At 43.9% G+C, this 17,156-nt stretch overlaps 1 protein-coding gene across 2 annotated transcripts in view; it reads right to left on the bottom strand.

Moving 5' to 3' along the window:
- RagC-D (Ras-related GTP binding C/D) overlaps nt 1-17,156 on the bottom strand; it is a 207,490-nt gene that overhangs the window by 49,706 nt on the left and 140,628 nt on the right. For both annotated transcript variants that reach the window (XM_068351078.1, XM_068351079.1), the window contains exon 6: nt 8,791-8,933. In XM_068351078.1, coding sequence (XP_068207179.1) covers nt 8,791-8,933 — 143 coding nt within the window. The remainder of the gene's footprint in view (nt 1-8,790; nt 8,934-17,156) is intronic.

Here is a 17,156-nt window from a genome sequence, read left to right as displayed (position 1 = left end):
CTCGCAGAGAATGAGGGCTTCTCAGAGACGATAAGATCACAAGCCGACTGTTACCCCAACTGCTAGTTAGTGGGAGGGGTAGAGGGAAGGTGATGGGGGTTCGTCCGAAGACGAAAGGCATGGAGCTGGCGAGACCAGCCTAGCTGATGCATAGCGACCAGCTGGGAGTGTAGAGTGACGTTACAACTCGCGCAACACTGTTACGTCACACGAAGCTGTTCTGCCATGCGACGCAGCATAGGAATGTGCATAGCCTGAACGACCAAACATGTGGGGGGGTGCAACCATAGAGCTTTCAGTGAAAACTCTGGCTCGAGCGAACCGTGAGATTTAGAGCAACAAGAACCCAGGGGTTCTATGTCATGGAAACTCGAAAATTGGCCGAGGACATTGTCAGACCTGAAGGTCCAAGAGAGTTACGAGAGCAAAGGGATCAAGCGTAACAGACAAAACGAGAGCATGAAGGCTCAACGTGACGAGAGTTGGGAAACTCCATCTTAAGCGAGTCATAAGGCTTGAAATAACAAGGGTTACAAGAGCCAAGGGGGTCAGCGTAATGCCAGTCATGAGAGCCCAAAGGGTTAGCGAGACACGCGTAACGAGAACCCGAAGGCTAAGCGTGACACGCTACAAGAGAGCACGAAGCCTCAGCGTGAAGCAGGTCACAAGAACCCGAAGGCTCCGTATAACCGAGGTTGCGAGAGCCCGAAGACTCGGTGCAACTGGAACCCGAAAGTTCAGGGCCACAAGAACCCATAACCAGGGTTTCGAGAGCCCAAAGGCTCAACGCAACGGAAACCCGAAGGTTCCGGGCCACATGAATCCAAATGCTCAGCGTGACTAGGATCCGAAAGTCCCGGGCTGCAAGAACCAGAAGCCTCAGCGTAACCAGAACCCAGAGGTTCAGTGCCCTGCAAGCCCAAAGACTTAGCAAGACAAGGACCCAAAGGTCCTGCATTGCAAAAGCCTAAAGGCTCACCACAACGGAAGCCCCATGGCTCTGGATCGAGCAAGCCCAATGCGAGACTGTCACAAGACCCAAAAGGGACATCGTGACTTGAACCCAAGGGTTCAAAAAGTCATTTCCTCACCGCTGGGGGAGGAGCACGCTTGGGGTGAAGAGGGGTCAGAAACTCCTCCACCCAACGAAACCCCGAAGGACAATGTCCAGCATAAACCACCCGAGGGTTAGCCCAAGAAGCTCGGAAGCTTCCTCTCCCTGAGGAGAGGTCTGTTCTCCCGAAGGAGAACATTGCCTAGAACTAACCTCTGGCTCCGCCCTTGGGGGAGATGTATAGGTGTAAGGAGACTGCTGACCACAAGAAACTCTCTCTTGCAAACAAGAGATGTTCCCACAGAGGAGGAACATGCCTAGAACTTAGCTCTACTGTACTACCGTTCCTGGAGGAGAAGCAACGTGTTCAGCGTCGGCCACGAGAGACCAAAGTCAGACCGACAGGAAGCAACACCTGCCCCCACCCTGACACGAGAACTCAGAGGAACCACAAGATGAGAACCCGAAGGTTCAAAAGGGCATCTCCTACCACAGGGGGAGGAGAATCCCAGGGAGAGGAGGGGTCAGAAATTCCTCCTACCGAGGGACCCCGAAAGGGGAATGTCTAACAGGATTCTTTAAAGAGGGAGTCTGCTCTGTCACAAAAAGCTGATCACAAGTTTTCTCTCACGAACGAGAGGAATGTTCTGCCAAAGGAGGACATCGCCTAGGACTATGCTTTCCCCACCCCTATGGGAAAAAGCGTAGGCGTACGAAACACCCTCTTCACGGATCAATTTCTCTCGTGGACAAGAGTGTTCTCCCAAAGGAGGACCTTGCCTTGGACTCTCCCTTGGAAGGGAAAGTTCTCCAACCCCTGGAGGCAAACCTTCTGGCAACGCGCTCTGCTTTACGTCAACATACCTTGTTCAAGTTGAAGGTAGGCATTGAGAGCGCTACCTGAGAAACGTAGCCAAGACTAGTTTCTGGCTTTACCTCATAAGGATCGCACCAAATGGAACACCCAAAGGAACCCAGTATGCCACTGCCATCATTCCCACGCCTGAGCATGAGGAACGACGGATAGCCAAAAAGTGAGAGATTGAACCACCATCAGCAGGGACCTCATCCCGTAATGAAAAGGTCGTAACCAACAAGCTGCTCACGAGGGGCCACAAATAGTGCAGAATTGTGACAGGACCAGCCGATTCCACAGGAAAGAACGGATCTGCTTTCTACGTCAGCTGATTTAATATAGAAGTTATGACAAATTACAACACATTGATCCACTGCAAAATAGATTACTCAGATGAAAACTCAACCCTCGGTTGGAAGAGAGTTCCCCGAGAGAGCGGACAAGGTAAGACTAAGCACTCCCTCCGGGAGCTTAGAAAGGCTGTTGGCCCATCGCCAACAAGGAAGAGAGATGAGCCGAGAGCTGAAAAAGTTAAATTACATGCAATTATTAACTTCAACTTGAGTACTGAAGAAATCAATCGTGAACACCACCTAACCTGGGAACAGGAAAGGTGTACCCCCGCCGAGGATCTGCCAGCCATCCACGTAAGAGGGAGAGCGGCATAGTAAGAGAGGAATAGTATTAAACACAATGACGACTCCCTTGCAGCGGAGACCGAGTCCGTAATACGCTGTTACACAAACAACAACTGTAATAAAAAGTTAGATATATATAAAAACATACGAGTATGTTTTCATATATGCAAAACGAATAAGAAAAACAGAATCAACTGTTAAACAATAAAATGGCAAGTCTTTGTAGGGGAGAGTGGCAATATAACCATGCTCTACCAAGCCAGAAAATAAAGTGGTTGCTCAGCCCAGGTGTGAGTGAGTGGGGTAGCCGGCTACCCCCCACCTCCACCCGCTAACTAGAGGTTGAGGTGGCTATCCCTCACTAAAATTATCATGACTCATCTTTTAGCTTCGCTGAAAGTGTACCCTTATAAATAGGAGAGGGTTTATAGTTGTGTTGGAACAAACAGGAAAATAGCCACTGCTATAAAAGTCGCCTAGCATATTCCATTCAAATCTACCCACTACATTGTTGGAACAAAGAGTTAAGTCTATTAAGGAATATGTTCCACGAGTTTTTGAATAATAAGTGCTGGTATCTTTCTCGTTTAATATAAAGAGGTTATCATCATACACTAGTTGTTCAATCTTAGAACCACTTGTATCTACACTTAACATAATTAGTATCCTAAGGAGATTTTGTGCATTTTAGTCTCCAATTAATAGGACATGATCTTGCTTATCTGAGAGTTCTTTGATTAGATTTTGCAAATTATGGTTAGAAGAGGGTTGATTGTATACGGTATATTACAAATATTAAAAGTTATTATTCAGATTTACTTTCATTGCAGCTATTTGGGATTATGACGTGTTAAACTTCTCAGCATCATAAGTTACTTTATTATGAATATAAATCGCAGTTCCTAATGCAATAGCAAAGGGACTGAGCAACATGCTAGATTGTAGTTAACGATTGAAGAAAATCTACCGTTAGTATACTGTAAGCATATTGCAATAGGTTTCTATTTTTTAATAGCCTCTGAATTTTGCCAAGATGCAAACAAGTTTTAAGACTATCAATATTCCATTGAATTATCTAAGGACTGAACATTAAGGCAATGAAGATGGATTTCCACTGTTTAATGTCCATTCTGGTAATTTTGCTGTAGTTGGGTTTTTTTTAACTGTCCTAGAATTACCATTCTTTCCAGATGAGGCTTTAGTTCTTAAGATGTAATTTCCTGATGTTTTCTTGTATTATGATTTGCTTCCTGATTATTGATTTCATTTTGGTTAAACTTTTCTATATATTTTGCAAGATGAATAGTGTCTATTGCACACTTCTTTATCACATGATCAATACACATACAAACAGCACTGTGCATTTATAATCTACCAAACTGATTTTTAGTTTTCTAGTTTTGTTCTTAATAAAGTTGTCAGTAATATTTCCAATATGTATATTAATGTTTTTTTTTTATTTTATGAAATTTTAAAATCAAGCAATCATTGCATCCAAATGACATCTTGTGGGCTGCTTTATTCTCTCTTTTGGTCTTGTGTAACACCATTGCTTTAACAGTAATTCCAATTACCAGTGATGAATTTTTTTTTGTTTAATGGTACCTAATCGAATGACTTTCCTTCAGCTTCTTGACTATCATAAAGGTTATTATGGACCTCAACTTTTACTAGAAGTTTGGTAGCCCGGTTAATCGACATCGGATTGAGATTTAGAAGCTGGACGTTGAGGCATTCTTCCCTTCGGGCATCAGTTCAACTGGCTACATTAGCCACCGAATATACCTATATAGTAAATTTAGAAGAAATCTCTTATCAGTTCACTCACACATTCTTCATTATTTGCTTTTTTTTTTCATTTTAGGAGGGGTTCCACTTTCTAATACCTGTTCTTTCCTCTCAGATTTAGATTCAATGGGTACATGATCAATCATCTCTACCTCACATGGATCCTTTGTATCCTTGGAGTTATTGGAAGTGGCTAGTGTGTCAAACCTGTTCTGTACAGGAATTGGAGTTCATGTATTTTTAGCCTTTTTATTTACACTATTGAGACATGTGAGTATAGTTGAACTTTTTAGGAGTAATGGAGAAGGTGAGAAAGTGCAATAATTTTGAGTGATTTGATACACTGGAGGTGGATTGGCCATTATTATTTAAATTAGGATCTGTGTAAGTACAAACAGTAAAGTATTGGAACTAAAGTCAAATCAAATGGATTGGACAAAATGCTTGAGTAAGTCAATCCTTGGACACTATTATTATCCATCAGATTTTTCTGGCTGCATCAAATGTTGTGTATTTGTTATTTGCGGTATCAAAGATTATTTGTGCCAGTCTATATTTAGGACACTCATGAATTTGGGAAGTGAGCTCCTTCACAGGAAAACAAAATCATGGCATTTATAACATTGGACAGGCCGAGAATGTAATTTCTTAAAAAAAAAATTCAAATGACAAATGTTTATATAGTCTGGCAGAGAAGTTGAGGTGGATACTAGCAATATGGCTTAATTGGTTCCTTTGAACTTTTTAACTTTATAAATATTTGGGGGAAACCTCTTCAATATGTCCTCTTCTAAGAATTCATACAGATCTCTACAACATATTCCCTTTGCTTGATTAATAATCGGGTGTGGCAATATTTGTTCAATATCAGATGAGAAGGATGCAAAATTAGTAAGCATCACTGCTTGGATTTCATTGACAGCTTTAATCACAAAAACATGACCATATCTTTAAATTACGTTGAGGAATTATACCGCCTTTTTTCTCCACTCTCATAGCCCCTAATCATATTGTTATGCCCTTCCCTGTAGGAAACAACTTGCCAGAGTAGTTCAGAAATCATTCTTGGTGTAATTTATTTCTCCTCCCCTATGAGATAATTGCCCTTGGGCACTAAGTCAAATTCTGAGTTTGAAACATTTTGAAGGCTGTAAAGTATAGCTTTACTTAACTATAGAAGCCATGGACTTGAAGATCTTCATTCTTAAATGTTTTGAAGGCAAGTTTAGCCTTCGGAGAATTGGAAATAGTAACAGCTCTACTAATTTTCTTTATTGATTAATGTTTTAACTTTATCTTTAAAATTTTCCGACAAGTTTTAAATTATTTTACGTTTCATACTGTAATTCATATTGCAGGAAATACATACGCAATATAGAACGCTCATATTTTCGTTTTTCCCAACAATGCTTTTAGCCCCTTAGGGTCTAAAATGTAAAAAAACAAGCAGATATGATCAGCGGAGTCTGGGGTTCACCATTTGATCCAGGGGTACACAGAACAAAGTTTACTCATCATTTTTCTATGGGGGAGAGGGAATAATATGAATTTAAAAAATGGAAAAAGTAAGTTAAAAGTCAAGAAAATGTTAAGTCTGAAATCCTAAAGAAGACCCAATTATCCTTTCACGAAATTAATTTCTGACACCTGTGAGAGCTAACTCCCAAATGTCCACTCCCTACCCTACCCCCAAAATAATGGTACCACTATGATTTAGAGTGGCTCAAGTGTATGTCAAACCCATTTGATGGGGCTCAAGAGTATTTCAAGAATATAATCATTCTCCCTTTAATAGTAGTGGGAGGTAAACCGGACAGAATGCCGAGAGTCCTATCTCTATGAAACCTGCCCGCCCCTGGAATCTGAGAGCCAAATTTCAGAATAAGAATAGTCTTGCATACCAGTATAAAAATACTGACACTCCTATGATCCAAACATTATCAGGTAGTTGGGAAAACCACTAAGGTTCCCACAACTGGTTACGATATAAAACTCCAATCCCAGCAATGGTATCTCTTCTTATAAATCTACAGTGAAACAGGGATGAGAGATTGGACAGCAAGGTGGTACATATGAAAAAATATGAAAGAGGTAGAAATAGTAATAAGCCATAGAAAAAGCATAAGAGGAATTTATAGAGTCAAATTGAGGAAGAGGTATTCCCAAGATTGAGAATCCTCTTGTCCATCAAAAGGCTTCAACAAGGAAATGAGATTCAATGTTAAAACAGAGTGACTCCATCAAGGCACTCTTTCGTTATAAGGATTACACAGTTCTATTGACCATTGGCAGAGATGATAGGCCATTGGTATGGGCGATCACTCACCTTGGACAGGTACAGCTGTGGAGGAACCTATAAATGGACAAACAAAAAGGTACACTGACCTACAAGGCATCAAATTTCGGGTGAAAAGTCTTCTCTAAAAAGAGAGGAAAGATCATACAAAGACCTACAAGATTCCATATGACTAGCCTTTCTGGACTTTTTATTTTAAGACGAATTGTCAGAATCTGAAAGGGAAGAGGCGGAGGATTCGTTAACATGACAGCATATTTTTCACCCTCGACCACCTAAGAGTTTTTCACTTGGTACTGGCGCAAACAGCAGTCACTGTCAGATCAAGTCTCACTTTGCTGACTGTGCCCGAAGGTAACGGTAAGTGACAAAACTCCTTGGCAACTTGAAGGTGAACAGTAGTTATAGCAACTGTACCCTAAAGTCACAATTGCCGAGTGAGAGCTCTAGCAGTTACGCTCCATATTAGTCTTCTGTATGTTGCTACGGATCAATTAATGTGGGATCATTCACCTGCTACAAATGAAAGAGTGGTGGCTGTCATGCTAAATTCACAGTTGCTAACAGACTCTGAAGGAACCAGTTGATACGTGAACTGCGCATCAGCACAGATCAGTGCAGATAGGTAAGACACAGTCCTTTATTATTACTACAGTAACAGGAAAGGTGAGCACATGCGACCCACCTACCGCTACGCTATGGTGCTAGTATTTGTTCTGAGTAAGAACACACATGCACCTATTGCAATAGCATTAGCCTTCCCATGTGACTATCTTGGTCTTCTTCTCAAGGAGGAAATATACAAAGGGAAGGAAGAAGGAGAAGAGAGAGTGAGCTTTCTCAACTTCCCATTTTCAAGTATTCTTCCTTGCTGTCACAGAGAAGTTATGATCTGTTCGACCGATAATATATGCACTTCCTCAACGGAGGAGGCTTAACACTCTTCCTTGAGGGCAAGTGCTTCCTCCACTGCAACACAAAACACTAAACTGGGGTTTTGTCTGAAGGAGAGCACTGGAACACTCACTGACACTCGACAACACAGGGATCACCATCCAGGAATCATCATCAGTGCCAGAAATGTCTGTCAGACAAATAATTTCCAGTATTAGGAATCCAGGTATGGGCTACAATCAGACTAAATTGGGTAACTAACTACCAAGACAAAGAAACTACCATGAAGTGAGACAAGTTATACTCCAAGTTCATTGTCTTCCTTATTGGAAGATCAAGAACAACACTCCAAAGGGATAGGGGCTGATAATAGTCACCCCCTCACAAAGGTACAGAAACATAGTAACAAAATCCACTTACCACATGCTCACATTTCAGTGTGCTACTTACAAGTGAGAGTTAACACCAAAATGAAACACATTACAAACAATGTAAGAAAATATTCAACAGTCGAGACAGCAGTCCAGCAGTATATCTGTAGTGGTTGCAACCAAAGACAAAAGTGGGTATTATGTGACAAGCCACAGGCCTGAGGCCTTCAAGTCTGCTGTCATTAGTAACTAACTTATTACCAATCATATGCCAAACTAGTGGCACTGAAGATATACCCCTATTTCAAAAGATGAAAGGTTTGAATACACATAGGAACAAGGGTTAGGAAGCTCTAGCAAACTTAGTAAAAAGCAAACACAAAGGGCCAAGGAAGAGTGTAAGACCTACATGAACACCAAGAAGAAGGGGTAGAGAGAGGACCTTAATGTTCAAAATTGTTTTTTCTTCTTCTTAATATAATTTGATCATTTGGTAGACTTTATGTTTTTCTTACAGATCCTTATTTCCTATATATTCTTTCACACACAGCTATTATTTCCTACATTTTCTTTCCCCCACAGTTATTGTTTCCTATATATTCTTTCACCCACAGCTATCATTTCCTATATATTAGTTCACCCACAGCTAAGTTACAATTTAGACTTCTTTACTCAAGTATTAAGCTCTTTGCCTTGCAAGCTACTTCTCAGTTTTCACTGGCCTCTTACAAGGAGGATAGATATCATAGGTATCTGTTATCAAATGCTATCAGAAGATTAAAATCTTAAAAAAAATTCATGAAACTCAAGATTAAAAATTAAAGACAAATCTAACAGGCTAACACCAAAGAACACTAATTGATACAGATGAGAAAAGATTTTTGACAACTTACCCATAAATGTCAGAAATATCTATGACAACATCTATCATTTCACAACATAATTCATAACTCTGCATGTCCACGGGTGAAGAATCTGTTGCTATATATATTTTGGAAAGGACATCAAAGAGGAAAGCCTTTTCAATGCCCGAATTCTGGAATGCAGAACCAAAATACGTCACGTTTGTACATGATTAGAATTTTAATGAAATACTGATTGCAATTGTCATAAACAGTTTTTTATATAAAAAATATATTTCTTTTAAAATTTTATTTTAAATAAACACATTACAGACCACCCCAATCTGCATATTTGACATTTGAAGATTTATTTAAACACAGTTAATCAAATAGGTACATTTGTAAAAAAAAAAAAAAAATTAATAGCAAAAGTTCACATGTCAAAAACCTGCTTGGCAAAAATCTAAAATCCTGCTCCATTTCTTCGCTTGGTTACTCACCACACAGCCTATCTCAGGCATTGGCTTCACATTTACTATATCTGTATCGCTAGCCCAGCAAGTCTGTTCTATTCATAATTAAAATACCTGCAAGCTGAGCTCCACTGACCAGGTGTTTTTAAAGGTTTAAAGGCTGTTCATGAATGGCAGAGGCAAGGGACAGTGACAATGCGCTATACACTGACCAAGGGACAAAGACAATGACCTACACACTGACCATATATACTGTACATATGATCAGCAACCAAGCAGTCTTACCACCCAAGCTACGACCCAGGAGGGCCAGGCAAAGGCTGCTGATGACTCAGCAGGTAGATCTATAGGCTTCATTCCTCTCTCAAAAGGATAGTGAGGTTGTAGACACTACAAGAAACTATCAGGCTTGAGTGGGACTCGAACCCCAGTCCAACAGATTGCCAGGCAGGGACGTTTCAAATAGAGTACCACATCTTGTATTGTAAGTAACTGTGACACCGCTGATCCACGGAACAAAGGAAATTTTGCTACCTTAGTGTACCACAGTATATAATGCATAGTCTCTCAATGTTTTTAGAAGTGTTTTAAAAAATTCAAGTGTTTCCTCACGTAGAGGAATTAATGATTCTAGATTTAAAAGAAAACAAAGCAGTCATTTCCTTAAATTACCCCCAAAGTAAGGAAAGAAGGGATCTATCATTTTTTGAGACGAATGAGACACTTAAAAGCATGCTAATTCTCTTCCACTGCTAAAGTGAGTTCAATGATACACTTAAAATATTTGAAACATCCTTGATCCACAATTTATTCACAAATACTAGGACAGGAAGCCTAAATCCTTTATGAATATTTTTGCAGTAACAATATTTTACATCCCAGATAAGCAATAAAAGTCTCCAGCAAGTGAGATTTGACTGGGTAAGTTCGAAAGGAGATATGCTTTGAAAAATATGTTATTTTCATTAGTAAAATAAATTTTTGAATATACTTACCCGATGATCATGTAGCTGTCAACTCCGTTGCCCGACAGAAATCTAAGGTCGGGATACGCCAGCGATCGCTATACAGGTGGGGGTGTACACAACAGCGCCATCTGTGAGCAGGTACTCAAGTACTTCTTGTCAACAAGAACTCAATTTTCTCCTCGGTCCACTGGTTCTCTATGGGGAGGAAGGGAGGGTCCTTAAATTCATGATCATCGGGTAAGTATATTCAAAAATTTATTTTACTAATGAAAATAACATTTTTCAATATTAATCTTACCCGATGATCATGTAGCTGATTCACACCCAGGGTGGTGGGTGGAGACCAGCATACATGTTAACATTAGAAGCTAAGTATCCCGTATTTCATTTTAGCAGTTATTCAAAATAACAAACATAAAATAAATAAGTACCTGGTAAGGAAGTCGACTTGAACCATTACTCTGCCTTTTTTAAGTACGTCTTCCTTACGGAGCCTAGCTGTCCTCTTAGGATGCTGAACGACTCCTAGGTGCTGAAATATAAAGGGCTGCAACCCATACTAAAGGACCTCATCACAACCTCTAATCTAAGCGCTTCTCAAGAAAAAATTTGACCACCCGCCAAATCAACCAGGATGCGGAAGGCTTCTTAGCCTTCCGTACAACCCAAAAAACAACAATAAAAAGCATTTCAAGAGAAAGATTAAAAAAGGTTATGGGATTATGGGAATGTAGTGGCTGAGCCCTCACCTACTACTGCACTCGCTGCTACGAATGGTCCCAGGGTGTAGCAGTTCTCGTAAAGAGACTGGACATCTTTGAGATAAAATGATGCGAACACTGACTTGCTTCTCCAATAGGTTGCATCCATAACACTCTGCAAAGAACGGTTCTGTTTGAAGGCCACTGAAGTAGCGACAGCCCTAACTTCATGTGTCCTTACCTTCAGCAAAGCAAGGTCTTCTTCCTTCAGATGAGAATGTGCCTCTCTAATCAGAAGCCTGATGTAGTAAGAAACTGCGTTCTTAGACATCGGTAAAGCAGGTTTCTTGATAGAACACCATAAAGCTTCTGATCGTCCTCGTAATGGCTTTGTCCGTCTTAAATAGTACTTAAGAGCTCTTACTGGGCAAAGTACTCTCTCTAGTTCGTTCCCCACCAAGTTGGACAGGCTTGGGATCTCGAACGACTTGGGCCAAGGACGAGAAGGAAGCTCGTTTTTAGCCAAAAAACCGAGCTGCAAGGAACATGTAGCCGTTTCAGATGTAAAACCTATGTTCCTGCTGAAGGCGTGGATCTCACTGACTCTTTTAGCTGTTGCTAAGCAAACGAGGAAAAGAGTCTTTAATGTGAGATCCTTAAAAGAGGCTGATTGAAGCGGTTCGAATCTTGATGACATCAGGAACCTTAAAACCACGTCTAGGTTCCAGCCTGGTGTGGACAACCGACGTTCCTTTGAGGTCTCAAAAGACCTAAGGAGGTCCTGTAGATCTTTGTTGGTGGAAAGATCCAAGCCTCTGTGGCGGAAGACCGCTGCCAACATGCTTCTGTAACCCTTGATCGTAGGAGCTGATAGGGATCTTACATTCCTTAGATGTAACAGGAAGTCAGCTATCTGTGTTACAGAGGTACTGGTTGAGGAAACTGCATTCGCCTTGCACCAGCTTCGGAAGACTTCCCATTTTGACTGATAGACTCTGAGAGTGGATGTCCTCCTTGCTCTGGCAATCGCTCTGGCTGCCTCCTTCGAAAAGCCTCTAGCTCTTGAGAGTCTTTCGATAGTCTGAAGGCAGTCAGACGAAGAGCGTGGAGGCTTGGGTGTACCTTCTTTACGTGAGGCTGACGCAGAAGGTCCACTCTTAGAGGAAGAGTCCTGGGAACGTCCACTAGCCATTGCAGTACCTCGGTGAACCATTCTCTCGCGGGCCAGAGGGGAGCAACCAACGTCAACCGTGTCCCTTCGTGAGAGGCGAACTTCTGAAGTACCCTGTTGACAATCTTGAACGGAGGGAACGCATACAGGTCTAGATGGGACCAATCCAGCAGAAAGGCATCCACGTGAACTGCTGCTGGGTCTGGAATCGGAGAACAATACATCGGGAGCCTCTTGGTCATCGAGGTAGCGAATAGATCTATGGTGGGCTGACCCCACAGGGCCCATAGTCTGCTGCAAACATTCTTGTGAAGGGTCCACTCTGTGGGGATGACCTGACCCTTCCGGCTGAGGAGATCTGCCATGACATTCATGTCGCCCTGAATGAACCTCGTTACCAGCGAAATCTTTCGATCTTTTGACCAAATGAGGAGGTCCCTTGCGATCTCGAACAACTTCCTCGAATGAGTCCCTCCTTGCTTGGAGATGTAAGCCAAGGCTGTGGTGTTGTCGGAGTTCACCTCCACCACCTTGCTTAGCTGGAGGGACTTGAAGTTTATCAAGGCCAGATGAACTGCCAAAAGCTCCTTGCAGTTGATGTGAAGTGTCCTTTGCTCCTGATTCCACGTGCCCGAGCATTCCTGTCCGTCCAGTGTCGCACCCCAGCCCGTGTCCGATGCGTCCGAGAAGAGACGGTGGTCGGGGGTCTGAACAGCCAATGGTAGACCTTCCTTGAGAAGAATGCTGTTCTTCCACCCCGTCAGTGTAGACCTCATCTCTTCGGAAATAGGCACTGAGACCGTCTCTAGCGTCATGTCCTTTCTCCAGTGAGCAGCTAGATGATACTGAAGGGGGCGGAGGTGGAGTCTCCCTAACTCGATGAACTGGGCCAGCGATGAAAGTGTCCCTGTTAGACTCATCCACTGCCTGACTGAACATTGGGTCCTTCTCAGCATGCTCTGGATGCATTCTAGGGCTTGATTGATCCTTGGGGCCGACGGAAAAGCCCGAAAAGCTCGACTCTGAATCTCCATACCTAGATAGACAATGGTCTGGGATGGGACGAGTTGGGACTTCTCTATATTGACCAGGAGGCCCAATTCCTTGGTCAGATCCAAAGTCCATCTGAGATTCTCCAGACAGCGACGACTTGACGGAGCTCTTAAAAGCCAGTCGTCCAAATAGAGGGAGGCTCTGATGTCTGCCAAGTGAAGGAATTTGGCAATATTCCTCATCAGTTTGGTAAACACAAGAGGTGCCGTGCTTAGGCCAAAGCACAGGGCTTGGAACTGGTACACAACCTTTCCAAAGACGAACCTTAGGAAAGGTTGGGAGTCTGGATGGATGGGGACGTGAAAGTACGCGTCTTTCAGGTCTAACGAGACCATCCAGTCTTCCTTCCTGACCGCTGCTAGGACCGACTTCGTCGTCTCCATCGTGAACGTCTGCTTGGTGACAAAAGCATTGAGAGCACTGACGTCCAGCACCAGTCTCCAACCTCCTGTCTTCTTCGCTACCAGGAAGAGACGGTTGTAGAAGCCCGGGGATTGATGGTCCCGGACTATGACTACCGCTCCCTTTTGTAGCAAGAGCGACACCTCTTGTTGCAACGCTAGCCTCTTGTCCTTCTCCTTGTAGTTGGGAGAGAGGTTGATGGGAGATGTTGCTAGAGGGGGACTGCGGCAGAACGGAATTCTGTACCCCTCCCTTAGCAACTTCACAGACTGAGCGTCTGCACCTCTGCTCTCCCAAGCTTGCCAGAAGTTCTTGAGCCTGGCTCCCACTGCTGTCTGGAGAGGAAGGCAGTCAGATCCTGCCTTTTGCGGACTTGGAACCCTTCTTGGATTTGCCACGGTGACTGTCGGCACGGGTACCTCCTCTGCTGGAGGTTCTGCCACGAAAGGGCGGGATGAACCTAGTTGCTGGTGTGTCCACTGCTGCAGAACGGAAAGGTCTAGGCACGGAAGGTAAAGCTTTAGCCTTACGTGCGGAAGATGCCATCAGGTCATGGGTATCCTTCTGGATCAGCGAGGCAGCCATCCCCTTGATCAGCTCCTCCGGAAACAGACACTTGGAGAGAGGAGCAAACAACAACTCCGACTTCTGGCAAGGAGTGATCCCAGACGACAAGAAGGAGCAAAGATGTTCTCTCTTCTTAAGCACTCCCGACACGTACGAAGCAGCAAGCTCACCAGACCCATCCCGAATGGCTTTGTCCATGCTAGACATGATAAGCATGGCAGAGTCCTTATCCGAAGGGGAAGTCTTTCTGCTTAACGCTCCCAAACACCAATCGAGGAAGTTGAAGATCTCAAAAGCACGAAAGACTCCCTTCAACAGATGATCCATGTCAGAAAAGGACCAGCAAATCTTAGATCGCCTCATAGCCAGCCTGCGGGGAGAGTCAACCAGACTTGAGAAGTCGCCCTGGGCAGAGGCAGGAACTCCCAAGCCGGGTTCCTCTCCCGTGGCATACCAGACGCTAGATTTGGAAGCAAGCTTGGTAGGCGGAAAGATGAAAGCAGTCTTTCCCAGTTGCTTCTTGGACTGCAACCACTCTCCCATAACCCTCAAAGCTCTCTTGGATGAGCGTGCGAGAACAAGCTTGGTGAAGGCAGGAGCAGCAGACTGCATGCCCAGAGCAAACTCGGAGGGAGGAGAGCGAGGGGTTGCAGACACAAACTGTTCCGGATACAAGTCCCTGAACAAGGCAAGGACTTTACGAAAGTCTAAGGAGGGAGGCGTAGACTTGGGCCCTTCTAAGTCGGAGTGCGGTTCATCCAAATGTGCAGCTTTGTCATCCGATACTCCATCATCCGAAAGCTGAGTAGGAAGTGGCAAAGGTGGAGCAGAAAGCTGAACGGCTGAATCCGGCAGCACGGGTGCATGCGTAGCTGCTGCGGATCCAACATCATGCCGCTGCTGGTCAGTCTGCGAGCTGGCAACAACATAAGCCGAGTGCTGGTGCGTGGGAGGGACTGCCGTGGGTTGCGGAGCATGCCGTATGGGATGCGGAGCATGCCGCATGGGTTGCGGAGCATGCCGCATAGTGTCAAAACACGGCAGCTCTACAGCACCTTCCCACTGCTGATGCGGTAGCTCACGCATGTCAACGGATGGTGCAGCATGAACATGCGTCTGGCAGGGAGGACTGCGCATCGGTGGTGGAGCTCTCACAGGTGGAGTGTGGGAGCAGGCAGCCGCAGTATCTGCTGAGCGCACAACCGTGGCAGGTTGTAGGTTAACCGGTGCAGTGTCAACCTTCTCAGCATGATACTCTTGCATGAACGCAGCAAGCTGAGACTGCATAGTCTGCAGCATGGACCACTTAGGGTCTACCGTGGTTGGTGCGGCAACAGACGGAGTAGTAGCCTGTTGTGGAACCACTCTACCTCTCTTGGGAGGTGTGCAGTCTTCGGAAGACTGCGGCAAGTCCGAACTGACCCAGTGGCTACACCTGGGCTGTTGGACTCGCTCGGAAGGGACCTTACGCTTGAGAGGTCGTGAGACCTTGGTCCATCGTTTCTTCCTTGAAACTTCTTCCACAGACGAGGAATGATAGGGCTCATTCGTCTGTTTGTGGATGGGACGATCTCTGACAGATACGTCCGCAACCACTGAGGGTACATCCGTACGCTGATCAAGGCCTGCCGAACCCTTTGGTCCTTCGACATTGCTTCTCCCCTGGGCTTGGGAGCTTGCAAGAGGTCCCGGACTGGGAGGATGACTGGCACGAACAGATGTACCCTCATGCGCAACACTGACACTGACACTTTTCACTTCACTTGCACTAACAACACTTCCCACTGCACTTTGCGCTTTCAGCTCTTTGACATCTGCCAAAAGCTGATTACGGTCATTAGCCAATGACTCCACTCTGTCACCAAGAGCCTGAATGGCACGCATCATATCCGCCATGGAGGGCTGAGCACTAGTAGCAGGGTCGGGAGTCACCACTACAGGGGAAGGAATAGGTTGAGGGGCATGGGGAGAGGAAAAATCAAAAGAGCGAGAAGAACTCCTCCTGATCCTATCCTTCTCTAGCCTACGTGCATTTTTAAGGAATTCGTTAAAATCGAATTCCGAAAGCCCAGCGCACATCGATCTTCCAATTGACAGGATTTACCCCTACAATTGGAACAAACGGTGTGAGGATCTATGGAGGCCTTCGGAAGACGCCTAGTACAAGCCCTAACACTACACTGCCTGTACTTAGGGGCTTGAGACTGGTCAGACATCTTGACTTGTAGAAATAGTCAAGGGGGAATTCCAAAATCTAGCAAAGTTCGTTAACAATTAATCCAAATTAAATCAAAAAGCTTGCTAAGCTAATGATAAAGCTTCCTGAATAGCGAAGGCTAAAATCTAGAGCGAATACATCACCAAAATCGTGAAAAACAACTCCAGAATCAACAGCGTATCCAAGTAGGTCTTGCCGGTGGCACGACAGAGGAAAAATTGAGTTCTTGTTGACAAGAAGTACTTGAGTACCTGCTCACAGATGGCACTGTTGTGTACACCCCCACCTGTATAGCGATCGCTGGCGTATCCCGACCTTAGATTTCTGTCGGGCAACGGAGTTGACAGCTACATGATCATCGGGTAAGATTAATATTGAAAAATAAAGACTATAGGAAATTTTGTGAATGAGGTTGTAGCCAACATTTATAAAGAAAAGTTAAGAAAACTAATCATGGAAGGCAGATAAAATTCTATGAGAGTCTTACTTGTGATGAGAGCAGCCTTTTCTAGATAAAGATGCCTAATAGAACCTACATGTCCCTAAAGTGCAAAAGCATGTGCCCAGGATTAAAGTGATGAAGGATAAACTGATCCATAGTTCTTTGTAAAATGCAGCCAGTCACATAATCAAGCGAGTAGCTGTGTGTTGATTTAAAAACCCACACACCTCATATGACATGAATAAAAGAAGGCTTCCTGTTTCCTTTGTAACAGTGCCAAGGCATGGATCACTGCTTTACTATCTAAACAGTGGTTCAACAAATGTTTCACTCCCAATATGAAAATGAACCTTGAGAAAGGAAACTTACCTATCAGGGCATTGGTCTAGATATGTAAAACTCCTAGTCATCATTATTATTAT

The sequence above is a fragment of the Palaemon carinicauda genome, chromosome 27, assembly GCF_036898095.1.
Source record: "Palaemon carinicauda isolate YSFRI2023 chromosome 27, ASM3689809v2, whole genome shotgun sequence".
In the NCBI taxonomy this organism is placed as follows: domain Eukaryota; kingdom Metazoa; phylum Arthropoda; class Malacostraca; order Decapoda; family Palaemonidae; genus Palaemon; species Palaemon carinicauda.
Note: the sequence above shows the minus strand (reverse complement) of the source record. Positions and strands in the feature narration are given on the sequence as shown.